This window comes from Lutjanus erythropterus, chromosome 6 (genome assembly GCF_056507025.1).
Source record: "Lutjanus erythropterus isolate fLutEry1 chromosome 6, fLutEry1.hap2, whole genome shotgun sequence".
Lineage (NCBI taxonomy): Eukaryota > Metazoa > Chordata > Actinopteri > Lutjaniformes > Lutjanidae > Lutjanus > Lutjanus erythropterus.
The window spans coordinates 23281588-23299451 of record NC_139322.1 but is presented as its reverse complement, the minus strand read 5'-3'; the positions used below and the strand labels follow the sequence as shown (position 1 = coordinate 23299451).

Here is a 17864-nt window from a genome sequence, read left to right as displayed (position 1 = left end):
ATGGAAAGCAGCTAACAACACAAAACAAAGAGGAGCAAACACGTATAATGCCTAGTCTATGTAGTCCTTTAATCACAAGCAGGTAACAAAATATGAACAATATTAGTGCTGCAAACACATGTAGCACTAGAACCAAAACTAAGACCAACAGAGATGTGGACCAAAGATCAAAAGTTATCCCCCGTCACCACTGCGACAAAGCATTTACAGAGGAGACACTGAAGCAGGCTGTAAGATTCACTCTGGTCGTGTAAATCGACTAGTGTCACTGACATGAACATATTTTCCAAAATGGATCATCTATTTTCACACAGTTTTAATTTATAGCCCCTGTCTGCATCAGACTGCTGTCCTCCTCCTGCACTCTGCTCTTTAATATCACAAATGATTATATTATTCTGCCAGCCTGCATCCTGTCTTTTACTCTCATGTAATCTGTGTGTATGTGAATGAATGAACAGAAAAATATGTTGTTTCTTTTGGGACATTATCTCAGCTACAACAAAATATTCATTTTAATATTTGGGGGGTATTTTGCCATAAAATCATTTGACTGTTAATGTAGGACAAACAAGCTGAATGTGCACATGACACCACTGGGCGGAAGGAAAGGAACCTAAGTTGTTTTGGTTTAAAACGTTTTTAACCAAGCTAAATGGAGTTAAAAGCTCTTCTGCTGGCTGTGAGTGCTTTGTGTTTGACTGCACCGACTTCACCACAGGACAGTAAGTTTATAACCAGGGACAGCAGAGGGAAGAAACTAAAAGATCCTGTGGCTTTTAGATGTTTTTAAATTGAATTTTCAGCTGCAACAGTTAGAGAGTTCAGCTAACTGATAGCAATGTAGCTACAATAATGGCAGACAGGAGTGTTTCAATTCAAGCAGGCATGTCAGGGAGACTGGTTGGTAGTTTAAGGCTAATTAATATTACATAATGATCGTACAAGTTACTAAATCTTACTAACAGAGTCATTCAGAATAGCTTCTTTTTTCTTTTTTTTTTTGGTTAAGTCCTCTTGTAGTAACGGTAGTTAGCCTGAGTTAGACTAGCTAACATCCTTGTTTCTCTAGCACAGTAATAAAGGTGTATATTTGGCAGAAACCGAACATAACATGTATGTTTATTTAGTTTACTATCACATGAAAATCAGTTTTCCTTACCTTACAATGAGCCGTTTCCTACGGCGAGGGTACTCTTACAGGGAGGCCACCATGTTGCACCGCCATGCTTCTACAGTACGTTAACCAAAACCGATCGTGTCTGGAAGGGAACCCTTGATATGTGAAACTCTTGCGAAATTTGGACGGGATGTTTCTTCGTTGAGCACTCTGTTTTATAATATAAGGACGCTGTGGTTAAAATACGGGTAGGGTCCGGAACAGAAAACAGGGAGGGGGAAAGATACCGGATTGAGCGAAAATGATCACTCGCGAAATTTTTTCGCGGGTCTGGGGTTACCTTCAAGACACGACCACCAAAAAACAGGCAAACAGAGCAGCTGTATTCTAGCTACACGTTGTTGTGTAGCCAACTGACATTACCGAGTCAGTTTGCTGACTTTATGACCCCTCTTGTGCTAGTTTTATGCTACATTTTCGCATGTATGTAATAAATAAATAAGTAAATAAATAAATAAATAAAATTTTGACACAAATTCAGCACAAAAGTAACACAATAAGGAAACCCTCCGCGCTAGTTGCTATTAGCTTCTAGGACAATGCAATTTCATCCCTGAAAAACTCAAACATGTTCCATACTTTGGTTGGCTAAAAGTTAAACAACAATTACATTTATTAACATTAACAGTTAATATTATTAACTTACTATTATTATTTGGTTCCTACTCTATCCCTATACTTCTTGTCATATCACCACAAACACCCCACAAGCTAAACTGGTATATCAAATTCCATTTTTGTCTGAACAGTTGTTTCAAAATCAAACATATATTATTTACGATGATATTAGCAGAAAATCAACACATCTGACAAACTGCAGTGAGAGATTTCATTAGACAGACAGTTGTCAACTAATCTGAGTAATCTTATGTTAATGTTTCCAACAATGTAAACAACAGGATGTCATTTCAAAGGTTACTGGTAAACTTTATTTCACTGTGTTTGTGAGGCTGTGGACAACGGTCCCTGGTTGGCCCCCCAGGTGCATCCCGTATAGTTGGGGGTCGAGAGGCTCCTGAGGGGGCGTGGCCCTGGCAGGTCAGCATCCAGATCAAGTCCAGGCACCACTGTGGCGGTACGATCATCAACAGCCGTTGGGTGCTCACTGCCACACACTGCTTCTTCAAATACCTGTGAGTATCATGACACACCTGACTGAAGTGACTGACATATAACTCACTCTAACTGTGCACAAGAATTAGACAAAACAATGTAAACGCATCGTGGAAAACTTTGATTCTGAAGTGAATTATTAATATGTGAAACAGATTCAAAGTTGAGACTTAAAGGTTAAATGCCAGTTAGCAGCATTTTTCAGCTATACAGACACCCAACACCTTCATATGTGAGTTTAGAGACGTTCTCATACCATGTTTTCTTTCCCAATACCGATTCCAAAACCTGAACTTTGCAATTTAGCAGACACTGAGGAACAGCTTGTACCAACGTGTCAAATTTAAATGAATACTTTATTTTATTTTTTAAGAGAGAATGGGATGCTGCTGGGAAGTTCAGTAGCAGAGTCTCATGATAGATTACATGGTATCAGATTGATGCATAGACTCATTTATTCCCTGATGCCTGATCCAGCATTTTAGGCTGTACTGGAGGCATTTACGATACTGGTATTGGTATAGGAACAACCATGTGTAAGTTTTAAAGAGTTGTAATGATATGAGATTTTCACAGTACGATGACCTTCTCTGAAAATACCACGGTTTCATCATATATAGTATTACACAGTTATTATTATCAGTTGCAGTGACCCTTAAAGGAATGAAATCCGAGGGGGTTTTTGGTTGAATAAACGCTATTATAATTATTTTTCAATATTTTAAAATGACACTATCAGTAGAATTCAGGACTGTAGATAAGCAAATGTGAAATACAGAGGACCCACACAGTCATATTCAAGAAAAGTGAAAATTGTGATGTGTGATCGATACGAGTGGAGATTCAAGGTCATCGTTTTGCTCTCTTTATTATTGTTTCACATGGAGGTTTTATAGATTGTGAAGAGAAATAAAACTTGTGTTGAACGTAATGATACATAGGGAGAAGAAAACAAACATCACCTGTAACAAACTGTGCAGTTACAGTTTTGGTGCCCTTGGAGATTAAACACCCAGACTGAGAAACGCTGCTGTGATTCGGCCTAGTTTGACCCAGTGTTGGAGCAGTGTGATTTCCACCTCTGAGCTGTGGTCATTTATTTAGTTTCACTTTTTTTACAGTTCATGCTTCACATTTTGTCCATATCTCACTGCACATGTTAGAAAGTGCAAGTACATGCATATATATTTATTTAAGTTATGTTCATCAAGATGTTAGACAAACATTGTCAAATATCAGTTCTTTTTTTATCTCCTCTCCCACCACACATGAACAAGACCAGATACAGAACTTATACAATGTCTATTATACTTCCAGGCTTGAGGATTAATGGATTACATGTAACAAGATCACATAATTAGGATACAAGAATTAATCCACCCAATGACAAAAAAAGATGTATTCAGATTACAGTTACATTTAGTAAAAGTGGGGATTATTTAGCAGGATTATAAGTTTTAAAATACATTTTTAAATTAAGGATAATCTGCTACCATATGCAGTGTGCACACATTACAACACTTCACCAGTCTCACAACACCAACAGCTCATCTTGCAGTCAGCTGATTATCATGGCCTCTAGTGAGAAAATGTTTCGCTGGGTGGAAATTTCATCATTATTTTGTCTTTAAATCAGAAAAGAGAAACAACATTGTACATTGACAGTATCAAAATCTAATTTAAAGAAGGATTTACAGGAAAGATCAACTTCTAATGTTAACTACATAGACCAAATGCTAAGGTTAGCGACACAGACAATCCCTATTATTAATCACACAGACCAACTGCTAATGACAAAGATCAACCGCCAATGTTAGCTACCCAAAACTACTGCTTATTTTAGCTACACAAACCAACCTCTGACAGCAGTTATATGATACAACCGCTAACACAAGGTACACAGACCAGCTACTAACATTAACTACACAGATCAACCACTAATGTTCGCTACCCAAAACAACTGACAACTTTAGATAATCACTAATTAATCACTAAATTTAGCTACATAGGCCAACTGCTACCACTAGCTACACAGAAACCCAGTTATAGATAGCTATCCTGTCAATACTACTACTGCTACCACTACTTATGGCAGTTTAGTGTAAAGTGTGACTAGTACACTTAAAAGTATACTTAAATGTCCATAATTACCGCAACAAATCTAAACATAGATTTGTGTGTAACAAAAGAAGTAATAGCTGGACAAACAATTAACAAACCCAACAATGAACATAAAATATTGTATTACACTAAACAGTTTCAACATATTTGGGATTATAGCCCAGAAGTAATGGAACGAAATCAAGTTACATTACTATTCCTTTAATATTGTGATACTTGCATTAGGTTACTGATTGCATTTTTTTGGAATATATCTTTACATGTACAATAAAGGACCACAGTAACTAATGAAACCGACCGTTATCTGTTAGTTAAGATGGGAATATGGACAGTTCGAAAGGGAAAGAAAAGGAAAAGGGTGTTAGTGGACAAGAAACAACAGCAGTCAATTATTCTGTTTTGTATCCAGGCGGATCAGCAGGAGCCATTTCCGTGTGGTGGCAGGACTTCATGTGTTGTCTGCTCCAGGAGATCAGGCCCAGATCCGCTCCATCAGTGAAGTGAAAATGCATGAGGACTACGATGACGTCACGTCTGACAACGATGTGACGCTCGTGCTCCTCAGCTCTCCCCTCAACTTCACTGACAGCGTCCAACCTGTCTGCACTCCTCACAATGTGACTCATGAGTTCATCCTCAACTTCAGCCACTGCTTCATCAGTGGATGGGGGAGCACGTATTACAAAGGTTGGTCTGAAAACACTCCGATCCTGCACCATGATGATGACCTTTCATATTTCAAGACACTGAATCACTGACGGCTTCTGTGACTGACTCAGACTCACTGGGGAGGGAGAAGGTGCCACTTTACAACACGACACATTAACCTTTACTTATCCAAGACGTCCTTGGGGCCAGTAGCTCAAAACACCTTAAGTTTTCTCCTCAAGTATGACACATAAAGCTTAATTTTCTCTTGAGCTGAGGGGCTTACTTAAAACTGCTTAAAAACCCTTAAAAGGGCACCTTAGTTAAGGCATTTACTGCACTGAAAAAGTCTTTACGGCAATAAAATTCTGCAGCTTGAAGACCATTTGTTTGCTTGCACTGACACTTATGATACCTGTTATCACATCCATCCAAGAGGTTCAAAAATTATGACAACAGACAGCTGATCACTGACTACAGGGAGGAATTCAATAAAACCCGAAAGAATAGCTTAAAATTTATTGACTTTTATTTAACTTGAAGTAACCGTTAAGGTTAGACTAACTGTTAGCATGCATCGCTGACAGTTAAAGAAATCTGGACCAGTCTCACAAAGATATTTTAGACTAGTCTGTAGTGGTGACTAGTCATAAATCTGCTCATAGATTAGTCTAATGCAAGTTAGATGATTTCACGAAAATAAAGACTGACTGTAAGCCAAAAAAATAGATACCAGTCAGTGCCACCAACTCATCAGTAGCACCCAGCAACAAAAAAGAGGAAAACGTGGCTCATAATTTGTGGTTTTGCTAACATTGTTATGGAGAGAGCAATAATTTTTTTGTCTAATGCACCATATTTTTATATCTTTTTTGAACAGTGGGATTAACACTGTTTACTATCACTGTATTGTTACACTCTTGGCTCAATTTTCCAAGTAAAATGTCTTTGTAATTGTTGTTTTCCTCCAAAAGATACATATTTTCTGCTGGGGTAAATGGAGCTGAGCAGTTTGATGTGGTCACTCAGCCGACCTTTTTTTTTTTTTTTTAAGGTCTTAATTTATCCAGAATTCATTGTGCCGTTGTTCAAAATGACAATGTTTTCTTCTAACAAGTTGTTAATTTAGGAGACTTTTGTGAAACCGATTTTATTTTAAGGAAACCTTAACTTGGACTTTAAGGAAAATCTTAGCATTGTACATTTAAAACACCGTCCGACTCCTGACGGACAGTGTTTTAAAAAGTATCAAAATCTGACCTTTTTTATTCCACACATTCTTCTTTCTTGTCCAAACCTGGCGCCAGCGTTACCCACAACACAACTCGACTTCGTTCGCTTGACTGTACAGATTTGAATGTGTTAACTAAAGCAGCCTCGAGCCTCGGAGAGATGAGGAGGTCAGGTGAGTTATTGTAGTGAATTGTCAAACTTGTAGTCTTCAGCTTTAAACATTAATCAGACTTCATGCTCCCTCTGGAGCCACAAAAGGCTGAATATAACACAGCCAGTGAGGACAGCAGACGTATATTCAAAAAAACATCTTGAGACAAGCAATTATAGCCTTCAAATGCCAAACGTCTTTTATCAATGCATAATCAATAATTTATGTATGTTTGCAGAATAGTAATAGGTTGTTATAATATATAAATTAAAATGGATCCTTCCTCTGTAAGGAGGCTGTTAAGCATCTGGTCCAAACATCATTTATTAATGACTCAATAAAATTTAAAAGCTGCAGACCTGACAGCTTATTTTCAGAATGAATAACCTGTGAGTCTCTATAAATGAGTTAGCAACATTTGCACCTGCAGATTTTGCACTTCCAGTTACAAATATTTGTAAAAGAAGAGTCATTAGATCGCTGAACTGACTCTGCAATGTCACTTACACAACAGTAGCTATATATATGTAGTTTGCTAACATGAGCCACCATAAGCTATTGATCATACCAGATAATGTAAAGGCTGAATCAGCAAAACCCCTCAGTGTGTTGATTTGAATAATGAGGTATTTTATTGCTTGCAAATTCACCTTTAATAAGGAGAATGTGTAATTTCATCTTTCAAAAGTTACATTGGCTCATTTTAACTGGAAATTCCACTTTAACTAATGTTTTTCTCACTGATTCCCTCCCTGTTTCTCATAAGTAGAATTATGACTTTTGGCGTATGTCCCATAGGCAGGCTGATGGACAGGCTGCACGAGGCTGAAGTGGAGCTCATTGACAGGAGAACTTGTAACCTGATCAGCTGGTACGCCGGCTTCATCACTGAGAACATGATGTGTGCTGGACTGGAGAGCGGAGCGGCCGACTCCTGTCAGGTGAGGATTCATGGACAATTTTAATGTTTTCACCACAGATTTATTCAATAAGACATGGCTGCTGTGTGTGTCTCAGGGCGACAGCGGCGGGCCCTTGCAGTGCTACAGCGAGGACGAGGACAGGTTTTATGTGGTTGGAGTGACAAGCTTCGGGGACGAGTGTGGGCTCCCTCACAGGCCGGGCGTGTACGCCAGAACCAGCAGGTTTGCAGGCTGGCTGAAGACGAGTCAGACAACATCAGCGTCTGCTGCACACACACTGAACACAGGACTGATCTCAGCTCTGCTCAGTGCCGCTCTGCTGTTGATCTGAGACTGTCAGTCTGTCAGCAATAAATATCACTCCTGTACATCACACTGTTGAAATGTTTTCAGCCTGCTGGAGTAGTCATGAAATGTTCCACTAACTCATCAGGATTTTTTTCAACATCTTTCACGAGTACTTTTTAGTTTTAACATCATCATCAGCAGTGGTGGAGAGGCTACTCAAAATTTGTACTCAAGTAGAAGTATGATTACATGACTGAAATAAGTCATAAGTCATGGTTTCCATTGGCCCGTTTACGATTGGATATCCTTATTCCTTACAAAAATGCAGAAGGTTTGGATATTTAATGTAGGTTTACTCAGTAGAAAATTATATTTTTAAAAGTTGTGAAGTACAAGTACCCCAAAACATGACTTAATTACAGTAGTATGTATAGTATGTAGCAGTTTTAACTCGTGACTTCCACTTTTCCATGTTTCTGTGATTAGCCTGTTAGATCTACGAGAGCTTTTTTAATGGCCTAGTTTTCTCTGTCAGCATCTTATTCTGAGAGATGATTTAAGAAGTGAGTGTACATAGTACATCAGGCACATAAGAACACAACACAAGATACAGGAGAGCTGATAAAATAGTCAGGGAGACAGTTGTAAAGTATTTCCAAAATGAAATAGAATATATTAAATAAATTAATGATATGAAAAACATATAAACATTAAAAGTAAGTTAAAAAGTGAATAAATAAATGGAGAAAATGATAATGAGGAAATAACATAAAAAGGCTGAACTTGTAGGTTTCTTGAAATGTAGTTTGATAATTAATTTACTGCTTTTATTATTTATGAGACTGAGGTAATTAAAAAGTGAGCTCAGCTCAATTATAAAAAGAAGGAAAGAAGGCTAAGATCTAAAGACAAAGTTACGTGAAATAAGAATCCCCCCCAAAAAAATAAGAAAATCAACATGTTCTAGAATGTTGTTACTCATGTTGTCATGGTAACAAATGACATCTCTGAGGCACGAGTGGTGAGTAACATCAGCTCAGTAACACAGAACTAAATGTCATTGTTATTTCACAGTGAAAGTTTCATCAGCAGTGTTTTGTCCAGTTTCTATTTTTTGTCCAGTCTGTTTTGTCTCCGTTCCGTCGGTGATGTCATGTTTCGTGTTTCAGAGCACCAATCAGAATCTTGCGATTTAAGAATTGGGATCAGAATGTGATGACAGCTGAGGGGCTGTTTGCAGATGTTGCTAGGGAGACACCACTGTCAACCCTGCCACTGTCAATCTGATCAAATGACTAACACACACACACACACACACACACAGTCCTGATAAAACAGATTAACTGAGTCTTTGTTTTTGTTTTTGTTTTTGTTATTGTTATTTTTATTATGTAAAGACTTTCACAGACTCAGAATATTTTTCACAGCAGCCATTTTCCATTAAATAGTAACGTAAACACAGGTGTTACCAGTGATTATTATAATTCAGATTTCATTCAGGTCCAGTAGAGTCATGGTGCTGCTGTTGTGCATGTTGGCTCACTGGAAACACCCTACATAAAATAAAATGGGACTTTAATTAGTAACATTGGTAACAAAAGGTCTATTGTTGCTTATTCAGTCTTGAGTATTTATTTTTTTTATTAAAACCAATTTTTAAACCAACGCTTCCAGTGTTTTAGGTTCTGTAGTCCAGAAATGCGGTAAATCACAGGTTTTGAGTTTCAACACGTCTCCACAGGAACAACATTCTGTCGCCCAATGAATTAAGGACCCATTTAAAAGTATTAGAATTCCAGTTTACAGACCTGTAACTTAAAAACTTACAACTACCCCTGTGGCTCAGTCAGTGGAGCGTGCGCCCCATGTACTGAGGCTGGAACTGGTGGCTGCATGTTGTCCCCCCTTTTCCTGTCGTATTTTCAGCTGTCCCTATCAAATAAAGGTAAGTGGCTCAAATCTGGGTTGTTTTTTTTTTCTTATATGACAAATTTTGCCATGACAGTGTGAACAGAAGACACCATCTAGAATCTGATCTTTTCAATTCTCATTTGGGTCAAATATGTGGTCCTAAATCAGATACAGATCTGACTTTGTTGCAGTGCAACCTCAGTCTGATCAGTCAAATCTGAATCAGTGCAACCTAACCCAAGTGTCTTGCTGCAGGACTCTTCAAAAGGCTGGTGTAGTTAAAGTACCCCCCTGACATGCTGAAGCAGTTTGTGCCATGATCCACCACTCTGGCTCTGACTCCACATCTGCACACACATCCATACAGAGGTTGCTCCACGAAAAAATACAATTCAAAATGTGTCACTCTTTCTCCCGATCCTTGTTATGCACATCAACTCATGAATGAACCCATAACACTGTCTTCAGTAGGCCTGTTGTTGTTAGTTCAGGACTGGTAGCAGTTCAGACTGGAATCTGATGTTGGCCACATTTAAAAGATAATATGAAATAAACAAAAAATAAGATGTGAGTCAGTCATAATCCCTCACTTTTTGGGAAAGCAGACTTAGAGTGTTTGATCTTCTCTGAGAGTCAGTTTTTGGTACAACACAGAACATAAGGGCATGTTAAAAGCACATCAGACAAAAGAAATAATAGTCTGAAAAGCAGCCATCATAAATGTCATCACAGTCCAGGCAGGTGTTAAAGTGCATGTCAGCAACTGAATACCAACAATTGTCATTTAAATAAATAGTGAGTATAGTACTGCACATGTCCTCGTCCGTGTATTTCCCCAGACTCACCATGGCTGCTGCGTGTTGTTTACAACAGCAGACTGGATGGCTTATTAGAAAGTGAGATGTCCATGAGCATTTATTAATGGATTAGCAACATTTGGAGCTGCTTTATTAGCAAAGAGAAGGAACTAATGCCAGCCAAAGAGATTTTTCACAACCTGGCAACAGAGAACATGTTCCTATTAATGGCATGAAAATCAAATAGCAAACTCTTGAACATCTGTCACAGTGAACGTTAAGTCCAGAGGAGTCATGCCTGTTTAATCTGGTGGGGCACACATCCCTCCAAATATTTGATATTTGGGTGTTTTATGGGAAAAAAAATTCTGGAATTAATCAAAATTTTATAGAAAATGCAACATGGCCTTTTGCGATTTTCAAATTGCAGCAGGTGCAATATTTGTTAAAGGCTATATGTGTGTCAAAATACAATTTTAAAATAAATGTCATGTCGCAGAGATGTCCAGGCCTCTTCATCATATTCTACAAACTTAGGAAAGCATCTTGTTTGGTACAGATCCCTGCAAAAAATCACTCTATAATCATTTCAGCATGTTTTTAGATAATAAGAACAATGTTAAAAAAAAAAATGTTTCCCTCTAATATGGTAAATCAAATTTCAGCTGCAGTATCAGTCAAAATAATCACAAGTAGATTTTAAAAAAAATGTTCAGCCCTATTTGGTTGAATTACTATCTCTTTATATAAAAGTTGTGGTCATTTTATAATATGAGACAAACTTATTCTTCTAATTAAGTCTGTTTTTTTTTTAGTTGTGCAGACTTCAACTCAGTCTGCAAAGAAACTAAGTGTATGAGTAGTAATAGTAGTAAAATAATTTTATTGTAGTAAATGGGATAAATAAACCATAGAAAAACACTTGTGACCATTGAAGAACCAAAGTAAAATATACATTTTTTTTTACTATTGTTAGAGTGCCATTTTTATTATTTCCTAGAACTTGAAGTGAAAAGTTCTAGTAGAAATGATGTTTCAGAAATAAATAAATGCATTAACTTCTAAATATCAGGTCGATGTGGTCAAAATTGACTGAAAGTGGGCCATGACGACATCACAGAGGGAGCATATTTCATGTGTTCAGATTTAGACTGCCACCTGGTGGAAGGAAGATGTTATTTTTCAGCTGATTCCTGAAGCTTCCAGAAATGTTTGTAAAGGAAAGAAGAGAAATTCACACGAAATTCTGACAAAGGATTTTTTTTTATTTGACATGAAACACATCCAATGACAGTGTGACAGTGTTTTTGTCAAGTAAGACATGTTAGAAGTTATCGCACCATTTGACTAGTTCAGAATGTCTCTGCTGCAGCTCGACAATGCATAGTGAACAGACAGTCGTTGAGGTATACATTGTGGGCCCTTGAGTTGCCTTTTTTTTGTGTGAAAGATCCTAATTTCATTAACCTCACATGTACATTTTACATTTTTGTGCTTAGAATAAACTTTGGAGGTTTGAAATGAACGCCATTCCTCACAACACGACAACTTGAAAAACTGAAATAAATATTAAAAATGGAGAATGGTGGATGTGTCGAGTCGCATTGTCCGTGTCGAGTTGCCTGTTGAGGAGGTTTTCATCAGATATGGGAGCTGATGAAAACCTGATGACGATCTATTTTAGAACTGAGCAGTGAAGATGTTGGAAAATGTTGGCATGGAAAAAGAATGACTTATTTTCACACAAAAAGGGCGTCCAGGAAGAAACCTTCTTAATTAATGACATTGGAGGACAAAAGTCTGTCAAACTTTCCCTTATTGAATAGCACCAATGTCTATTGAAAAGGCTTGAAGGCCAACATGAAATTATAAAACTTTTATTAAAACTTGCCGGAGTGAAACAGTAGCAACAAAGCAATTATCACACAGAAGCTTCACTTTGTTATTCATGAGTAACTCTAACGTGCCCCAGATACTGGCTCGCATACATGTCATGTCTCAGTGTCTGTCACTGAACGAAAGAAAAGTGGTTTACTGATGTGTTGAACTGTACAGTATGTCAGGTTGTGCAGTTTTAAAGAAAAGATTACATCAGGAAAATATCAATGAACCCCTATAAAATATATTTGATTCCAATTTTGAATGGAAAGGATTAAAATACAGTGGAGGCGACATTAAAAAAAAAAAACAAGAAATAAAAAAATGGGATCATTTTCTTACAAAAGACAAACCTTGTTGCACCAGAAAAGCCAAATATCACTGTTAGACTGCACACACTCACACACACACATCCTCATGCACACACACATAAAATGATATTGGGAAAGTGCACATTGTTCCTGCCAAAGTAATCTGAAACCTTTTTTTGTTTCTCTTTTGCAATGTGATAAATTAACAATGCAGAAAAATGCTGTCAAGTATGAAAGATCAGTCAAGTTTTTATCGACAAAGTTCATCATATCCATGTACACATTAACACCAGTAACTTAATACAGTATTTGACCTTTAAAATACAGTATACAGACAACATCCTTACCCTCATTTATAACCTCCTTAAAGGAGGATTCTGCCATTTTTAAATCATGGGTTGGTTACTGATTGTTGTTCATTCCTAATTTATTTATTTTCAGTGTTACAGACATTCAGAAAGAACTGGTTTGAATGGTGATGATGAAAATGAGAAAGGCATGATTGCAAATGTCTTTGCAAAAGAAGACACCCCCCCTTCCTCTAAAAAAAATGTGATATGAATGTCTTTTGGAGTTATAAACCCGGCGTTTGATTCCACATGTGAAAAATGGTGGAATAGTTCTTTAAATACACAATTAGTACAGCTAGAAATGAGGGATTAAGCATAAAAAGTACTGAAGTTCCACAGGTTTAGTAAGGCAAAGTTTTGTCCTCATTCTTGATATTTTTTTTTGAAAAACTGAACAGAATGTCATGATGGTGCAGTAAAAAGGCACTGACCTGCCTTCTGATGATCTACGCTTGTCTAATCGATCATGACGCTAACATTAAATAAAAGATGCTCTTTGCTTTGACAAGGGAAACCACACACAGACTGAAAGCTAGCAGCTCACTTCAGATCAAGCCAGAACACTGATTCCATCTGATTTTATTCTCTGCCAAAAAACAAAAACAAAGAACCCCCCCCCACCCCCGAACTCAAGGTCCACTTACTGACTTGTTCTGGAGTTGTCAGATGTATTGCACAGTCCTCATCAACAGATGGAGTTCTCAGTTCTGTAGATCTTCAAACTTATTCAGAGCTCTTATCTGACTTTGAGAACTCTGTGACAATGAAGAAAACGCCAACTACTAATGAAGACTGAGAGACACGGACAAAAGCTCTCATACAAGCAAGCAAGTGGACCTTCAACAATTTTTATGGTCAACCAATGTTTTCAAAGTCAAGGATGAATTGCAAACCTTAATCTACCAGCTCTGCCCAGTTTGTGCCATTATATTTGATTCTGAAAAACAGAAAAAAACAACAGATCCCAACAAAACCCAGAAACAGGCCTCAAAATGAACTTTTTTCTTAACAGCCACTCAGTAGATAACCAATGTTTTTTTTTTTTTGGCTGGTGAGTATTTTACCAGCATTTGTCTGGTGTCTTTTAACAAGATTTACCAGAAGCCTCAAAGACCATTTGGATGAAAGAAGATTCTTTCCCCTATACAATAAAAATATTTCTTTGTTTTCAATATTTTGTATTTGTTGTATTTGTATTTATTTAGTATTTTCAATATTTTGTGATTTACAAAAAAATAAAAAAAAATCAAGGATGTGTCATTTCCAGCATACTGGATTAGACAATTCAATCAAAACTTGAAAGGTAATACATTTTTTTGTAATCGTGCAGTAAACAAGAGTATTTTTACATCCTGGTGGTTAGAAGACTGTTTCAGGACTCTGGAAATACCTTCAGAACAGCAAGTTGCAAGGGCATGTAGACTCACAAGTCAGTCTCTAAACGCACAAGGACAATCTCTCAGCTTTCCCTGCCAAACCTAACCCAAAGTCTTGCCCTTCATACTGGGGTGGTGACAACCAGAAGTTGTGTGCTTACTTCTGTGGAGAAAGGCGGGACAGCACTGTTTCTGGACAGGCGTTGAAAAAAAAGGCCTTGAATAACTGTAAGTAGATTTGATAGAGGCTCTGTCATTCAAGCAACTATGTTGCATTTAGAAATCCTTAGACGATTGGTTGGCAGTGAGATCTCGGATCTGTCTGGTGTCGTGAGACTAAAGGACACTAGGTATTTATCTTTCAGATAATTGGATGCTTGGCGCTGTGACTCAAATGAGGCGCTAAAACATGAGAGGCACAAACTGGAGCCGAGCTTTGCCTAAATATTCAGCGTATTCGCTGTTGAAACAACCAATCCACTGCTGTGTGGTTTAGTTTGTTTTTTTTTCTTTTGTTTTTGCATGTTCACATTGACCGCACTCCAAATTAGCATGCACACCTAAACACCAGGTATAGCTTCATCTTTTCTTCTGAAAATTGGTGCTTTTAAAAAATGTATTAGTACTTCACAATCATAAGAACTATCTAATGGACTGACTCCTACACACACTGAAATCTGAATCTGTGCTTCTGCCCGTCAAAGACCAGGTTTGTATGTTTATGAAGCGAGTCTTTCTTTTCCCACACCAACAAATAGTTCAAGTGACATTTTGTATTGTGTTAACGCCGATAGCATGTCTGCTGGAAAAAAAAAAAACAGAACGTGATGGAAGGTGAGAGCCACGGTGCACCTGGTAGGAAGGTTAATATGTCAGGACCGCCCCTGTGGGTGGGCTGCACTTGCTGGTGGCACTTTGATAATACTGATGTGGATTTGTCCCCTTGCGGGAGGCGATACAGGAAGTGGATCTAGAGGTGCAACGACTTAAAGTGCAAGAGGGGGAAAGTTCCGGCTCCTCTCAGCAGTTCCAGTGCGCCATCCTGCCTTCAAGAACTGAGGGTGGTTAGAAAATAAAAAAAACAAGCACACGAGGATGATAACAACCAAGGAATGGAAGGAGGGGAGGATTTCTTTCTTTGATTAAAAGTATGTCATGAAAAATGTCTCTAAAAAACATGAATCGGAGTTATGAGGGAGAAGTGGGATGCATGGAGAGGATGAAGATCGGATTCCCTCCAGCTGACAGATGGATCTACGTTAATGAGGAGAGATATATATCCTTCCACCTCAGTAGAAATCTAAGTGACTGCAGCGATTCAGCAGGTGGAAGCAAACAAGTTTCTGAGAGGGAAGCATGTTCTCAAGACTCACATTCCCTCATCGTTTGGTGTTTTGTGTCTGAGGTTTAACATTGGGGTTGCAACTGAACTGCACCCCCAAGTCCTTCTCCCTCATCTCAGAGCCTGGCTCAGTTTTCTGCATGTTTCATCAGGTGGGTGGAGGGCGATCACATGTTGTAGGCCACGTAGATGGGGTCCAGTTGGTCTGCCAGGAAGGAGTCTCGCAGGTGCATCCTCTGCTTCTCTCCCCTGGAGTTGATGGGAATCACCCCGGGGTCCACGATGACCACCACCCCAACGATGAGGTGGTGCTCCTCCAGGACCACGTTGGTGACAAGGGGCACCAGGTCTAAGGCCTCCTGCTCTGAGCCACTCAGCTCCGCCACCACCACCAGCAGATTGGTCCATGTAAACACAGCGCTGAGGAGGAAGGGGGAGTGTAGAGCAGAGACAGAGTTCAGTCATATGTGATGATCGCTGATCTTTTTAAAAGGCTGATCTGAGGAGCCAGATGACCAAGTATAGGGGTCCAAAATTAACACGTGCCAAGTGTCAAATGTGGGTTAATTTTCTCATAAATCTTGGAAGGCTATCTACCACACTGGTGGGTAAATGTTTGCCCCCCCCCCCAAAAAAAAAAAAGAAATGAATAAACTGCTACATAGTCAGATTTTTATTCTATTCTAAAAATCTTATTAAAAAAAAAAAAACCTCAACCCTATTCTTGTACACCTCTGCGATGATTTTCTAGGTATTTCATACTTATACTCAATATACAATGTTGTTAAGAATAGTAAAATAAATAATTAACGCTGCATGATAAACAGAAGGCTTTAAATAGACCCTGTGCTTGGTGATTGGTTTTGGCAGAGACTGCTAATATATCATGAAATAACCAGTGCTAATTGAGGAAACTCACCTTTCTGCGATGCTGCGGTGAGCTCGGGACACAGACGTCTCAATGTCGATGGGGTGGTAGCGCAACCCCCTCAACTCCAGCGTTTCATCGAGGGAGCCGACCACAAACAAGGCATCATGACGATCTGCACAGGAAAAGAACAAAAGTATTTGATTATTTATAGTTAAAGATACATTATGTTAAGCAATATAAATTCTGTTCTTGTTGTTCATGTTTGTTTGGTTTCCAGATATTAATTCACTGGATTAGCCGGTTATTTTATTCATCAACTATGTATCAATACATTTTTCAGAAACTTGACTTCATGACTTTAGTATGTTGTTGTTGCAGTATACAATTATACATGATATACATGACAGTGTATGTTTTTTGCTATAGAGAGCTACGGGGGTGAAAATCCAATCAAATTTTTCACTTGGATCAGCGAAGAAAATAAAAGTTTATGATACTTGCAGGTTTTGTTAAGCAAGATAATCCTCACACATGAACACAGCTTTTATGATTTTTGAAGCATAAATGCAATTGCCATAAGTAAAAAGTTAACGTTAAGCTATAAATGAACTACACCACCATTGCATGACCTCATGTCACCACGCCTAAGTGACTTATCTTCGCCGTGACGACATTTAATGTCCACAACAAACTCTGTAGTCTCATTTAGCCACTTGCTAGTATTTACTGATTTATTTTATGTCGTAGAACAAAATGTGAAAATCTCTTAAGCTTGTGTTAACCACAGACCTTATTTAAGGCATCTAACCAAAAACCCGTTCAAAAAAACTGTTGTCTTTGAGACAAGGGAGGTGCAAAAACTCATTTTTGGGTTTTAGAACTCATTCCTGCAGCTCTCCATTACTCCAAGACTCAACAAAAGAAAGGTCCCAAAACAAATCACTTCTTGCAGTCATGACTACAATGTTATGAAACAGACAAGGTAGGTACAACTTTTTCCAAACGTCCTCTCACCTCCGCTTGCATCCAGCAGCTCAGTCCTCTTGATGAAGCCCAGGTAGCCCGTCCTGGCCCACAGAGTGTGGGGCTCCCCAAAGCTGAGTCTGGTGTTGAAATGATCCGCCTGCAGGCTCTCCTCCCCGTAGATGGTGTAGTAACCACTGGCACTGTGAGGGCTGCTCACCCAGATCTGAATCAACACAAAACAAAAAAGTGAATGAAGACTCAAGTTTTTTTGTTTTGTTTTTTGTTTTTTTTTTGAAAGTGACAAACACATTAAAAATCAGAGATCAAAAAATGCAGTCAAATGAATTGTTCAGTGCTCCCCTCTGCTTTTTGCATTTGTGCATGTGAAACCACTCAGTACTCAAT

The 17864-nt window shown here is 38.3% G+C and overlaps 2 protein-coding genes across 2 annotated transcripts in view; one reads left to right on the top strand and one right to left on the bottom strand.

Annotated features, from left to right (window-relative positions):
* The first annotated feature begins 655 nt into the window (after positions 1-655).
* Positions 656-7700, top strand: LOC146325313 (transmembrane protease serine 11D). Its single transcript, XM_084720014.1, has 5 exons — positions 656-725; positions 2130-2313; positions 4824-5101; positions 7245-7387; positions 7464-7700. Exons 1-5 carry the CDS (start codon positions 656-658, stop codon positions 7698-7700), a joined length of 912 nt encoding a protein of 303 aa, XP_084576140.1.
* A 7502-nt stretch (positions 7701-15202) lies between these two features.
* Positions 15203-17864, bottom strand: part of dip2ba (DIP2 acetate--CoA ligase B (putative)a) — a 56312-nt gene continuing 53650 nt past the window's right edge. Inside the window, exons 36-38 of the mRNA XM_084721247.1 lie at positions 17508-17682; positions 16542-16665; positions 15203-16042 (exon numbers count right to left, since the gene is read on the bottom strand). Of these exons, the coding sequence (XP_084577373.1) occupies positions 15790-16042; positions 16542-16665; positions 17508-17682 (552 nt within the window). The 3' untranslated portion in view covers positions 15203-15789. The remainder of the gene's footprint in view (positions 16043-16541; positions 16666-17507; positions 17683-17864) is intronic.

What these genes read in the sequence shown, in the direction of transcription:
- LOC146325313 (XM_084720014.1), top strand. Translation starts at nt 656, where the DNA reads ATGGAGTTAAAAGCTCTTCTGCTGGCTGTGAGTGCTTTGTGTTTGACT. An exon ending in ACCGACTTCACCACAGGACA is followed by an intron (nt 726 to 2,129) that starts GTAAGTTTATAA and finishes TGTGTTTGTGAG; the next exon opens with GCTGTGGACAACGGTCCCTG. An exon ending in GGGGAGCACGTATTACAAAG is followed by an intron (nt 5,102 to 7,244) that starts GTTGGTCTGAAA and finishes TATGTCCCATAG; the next exon opens with GCAGGCTGATGGACAGGCTG.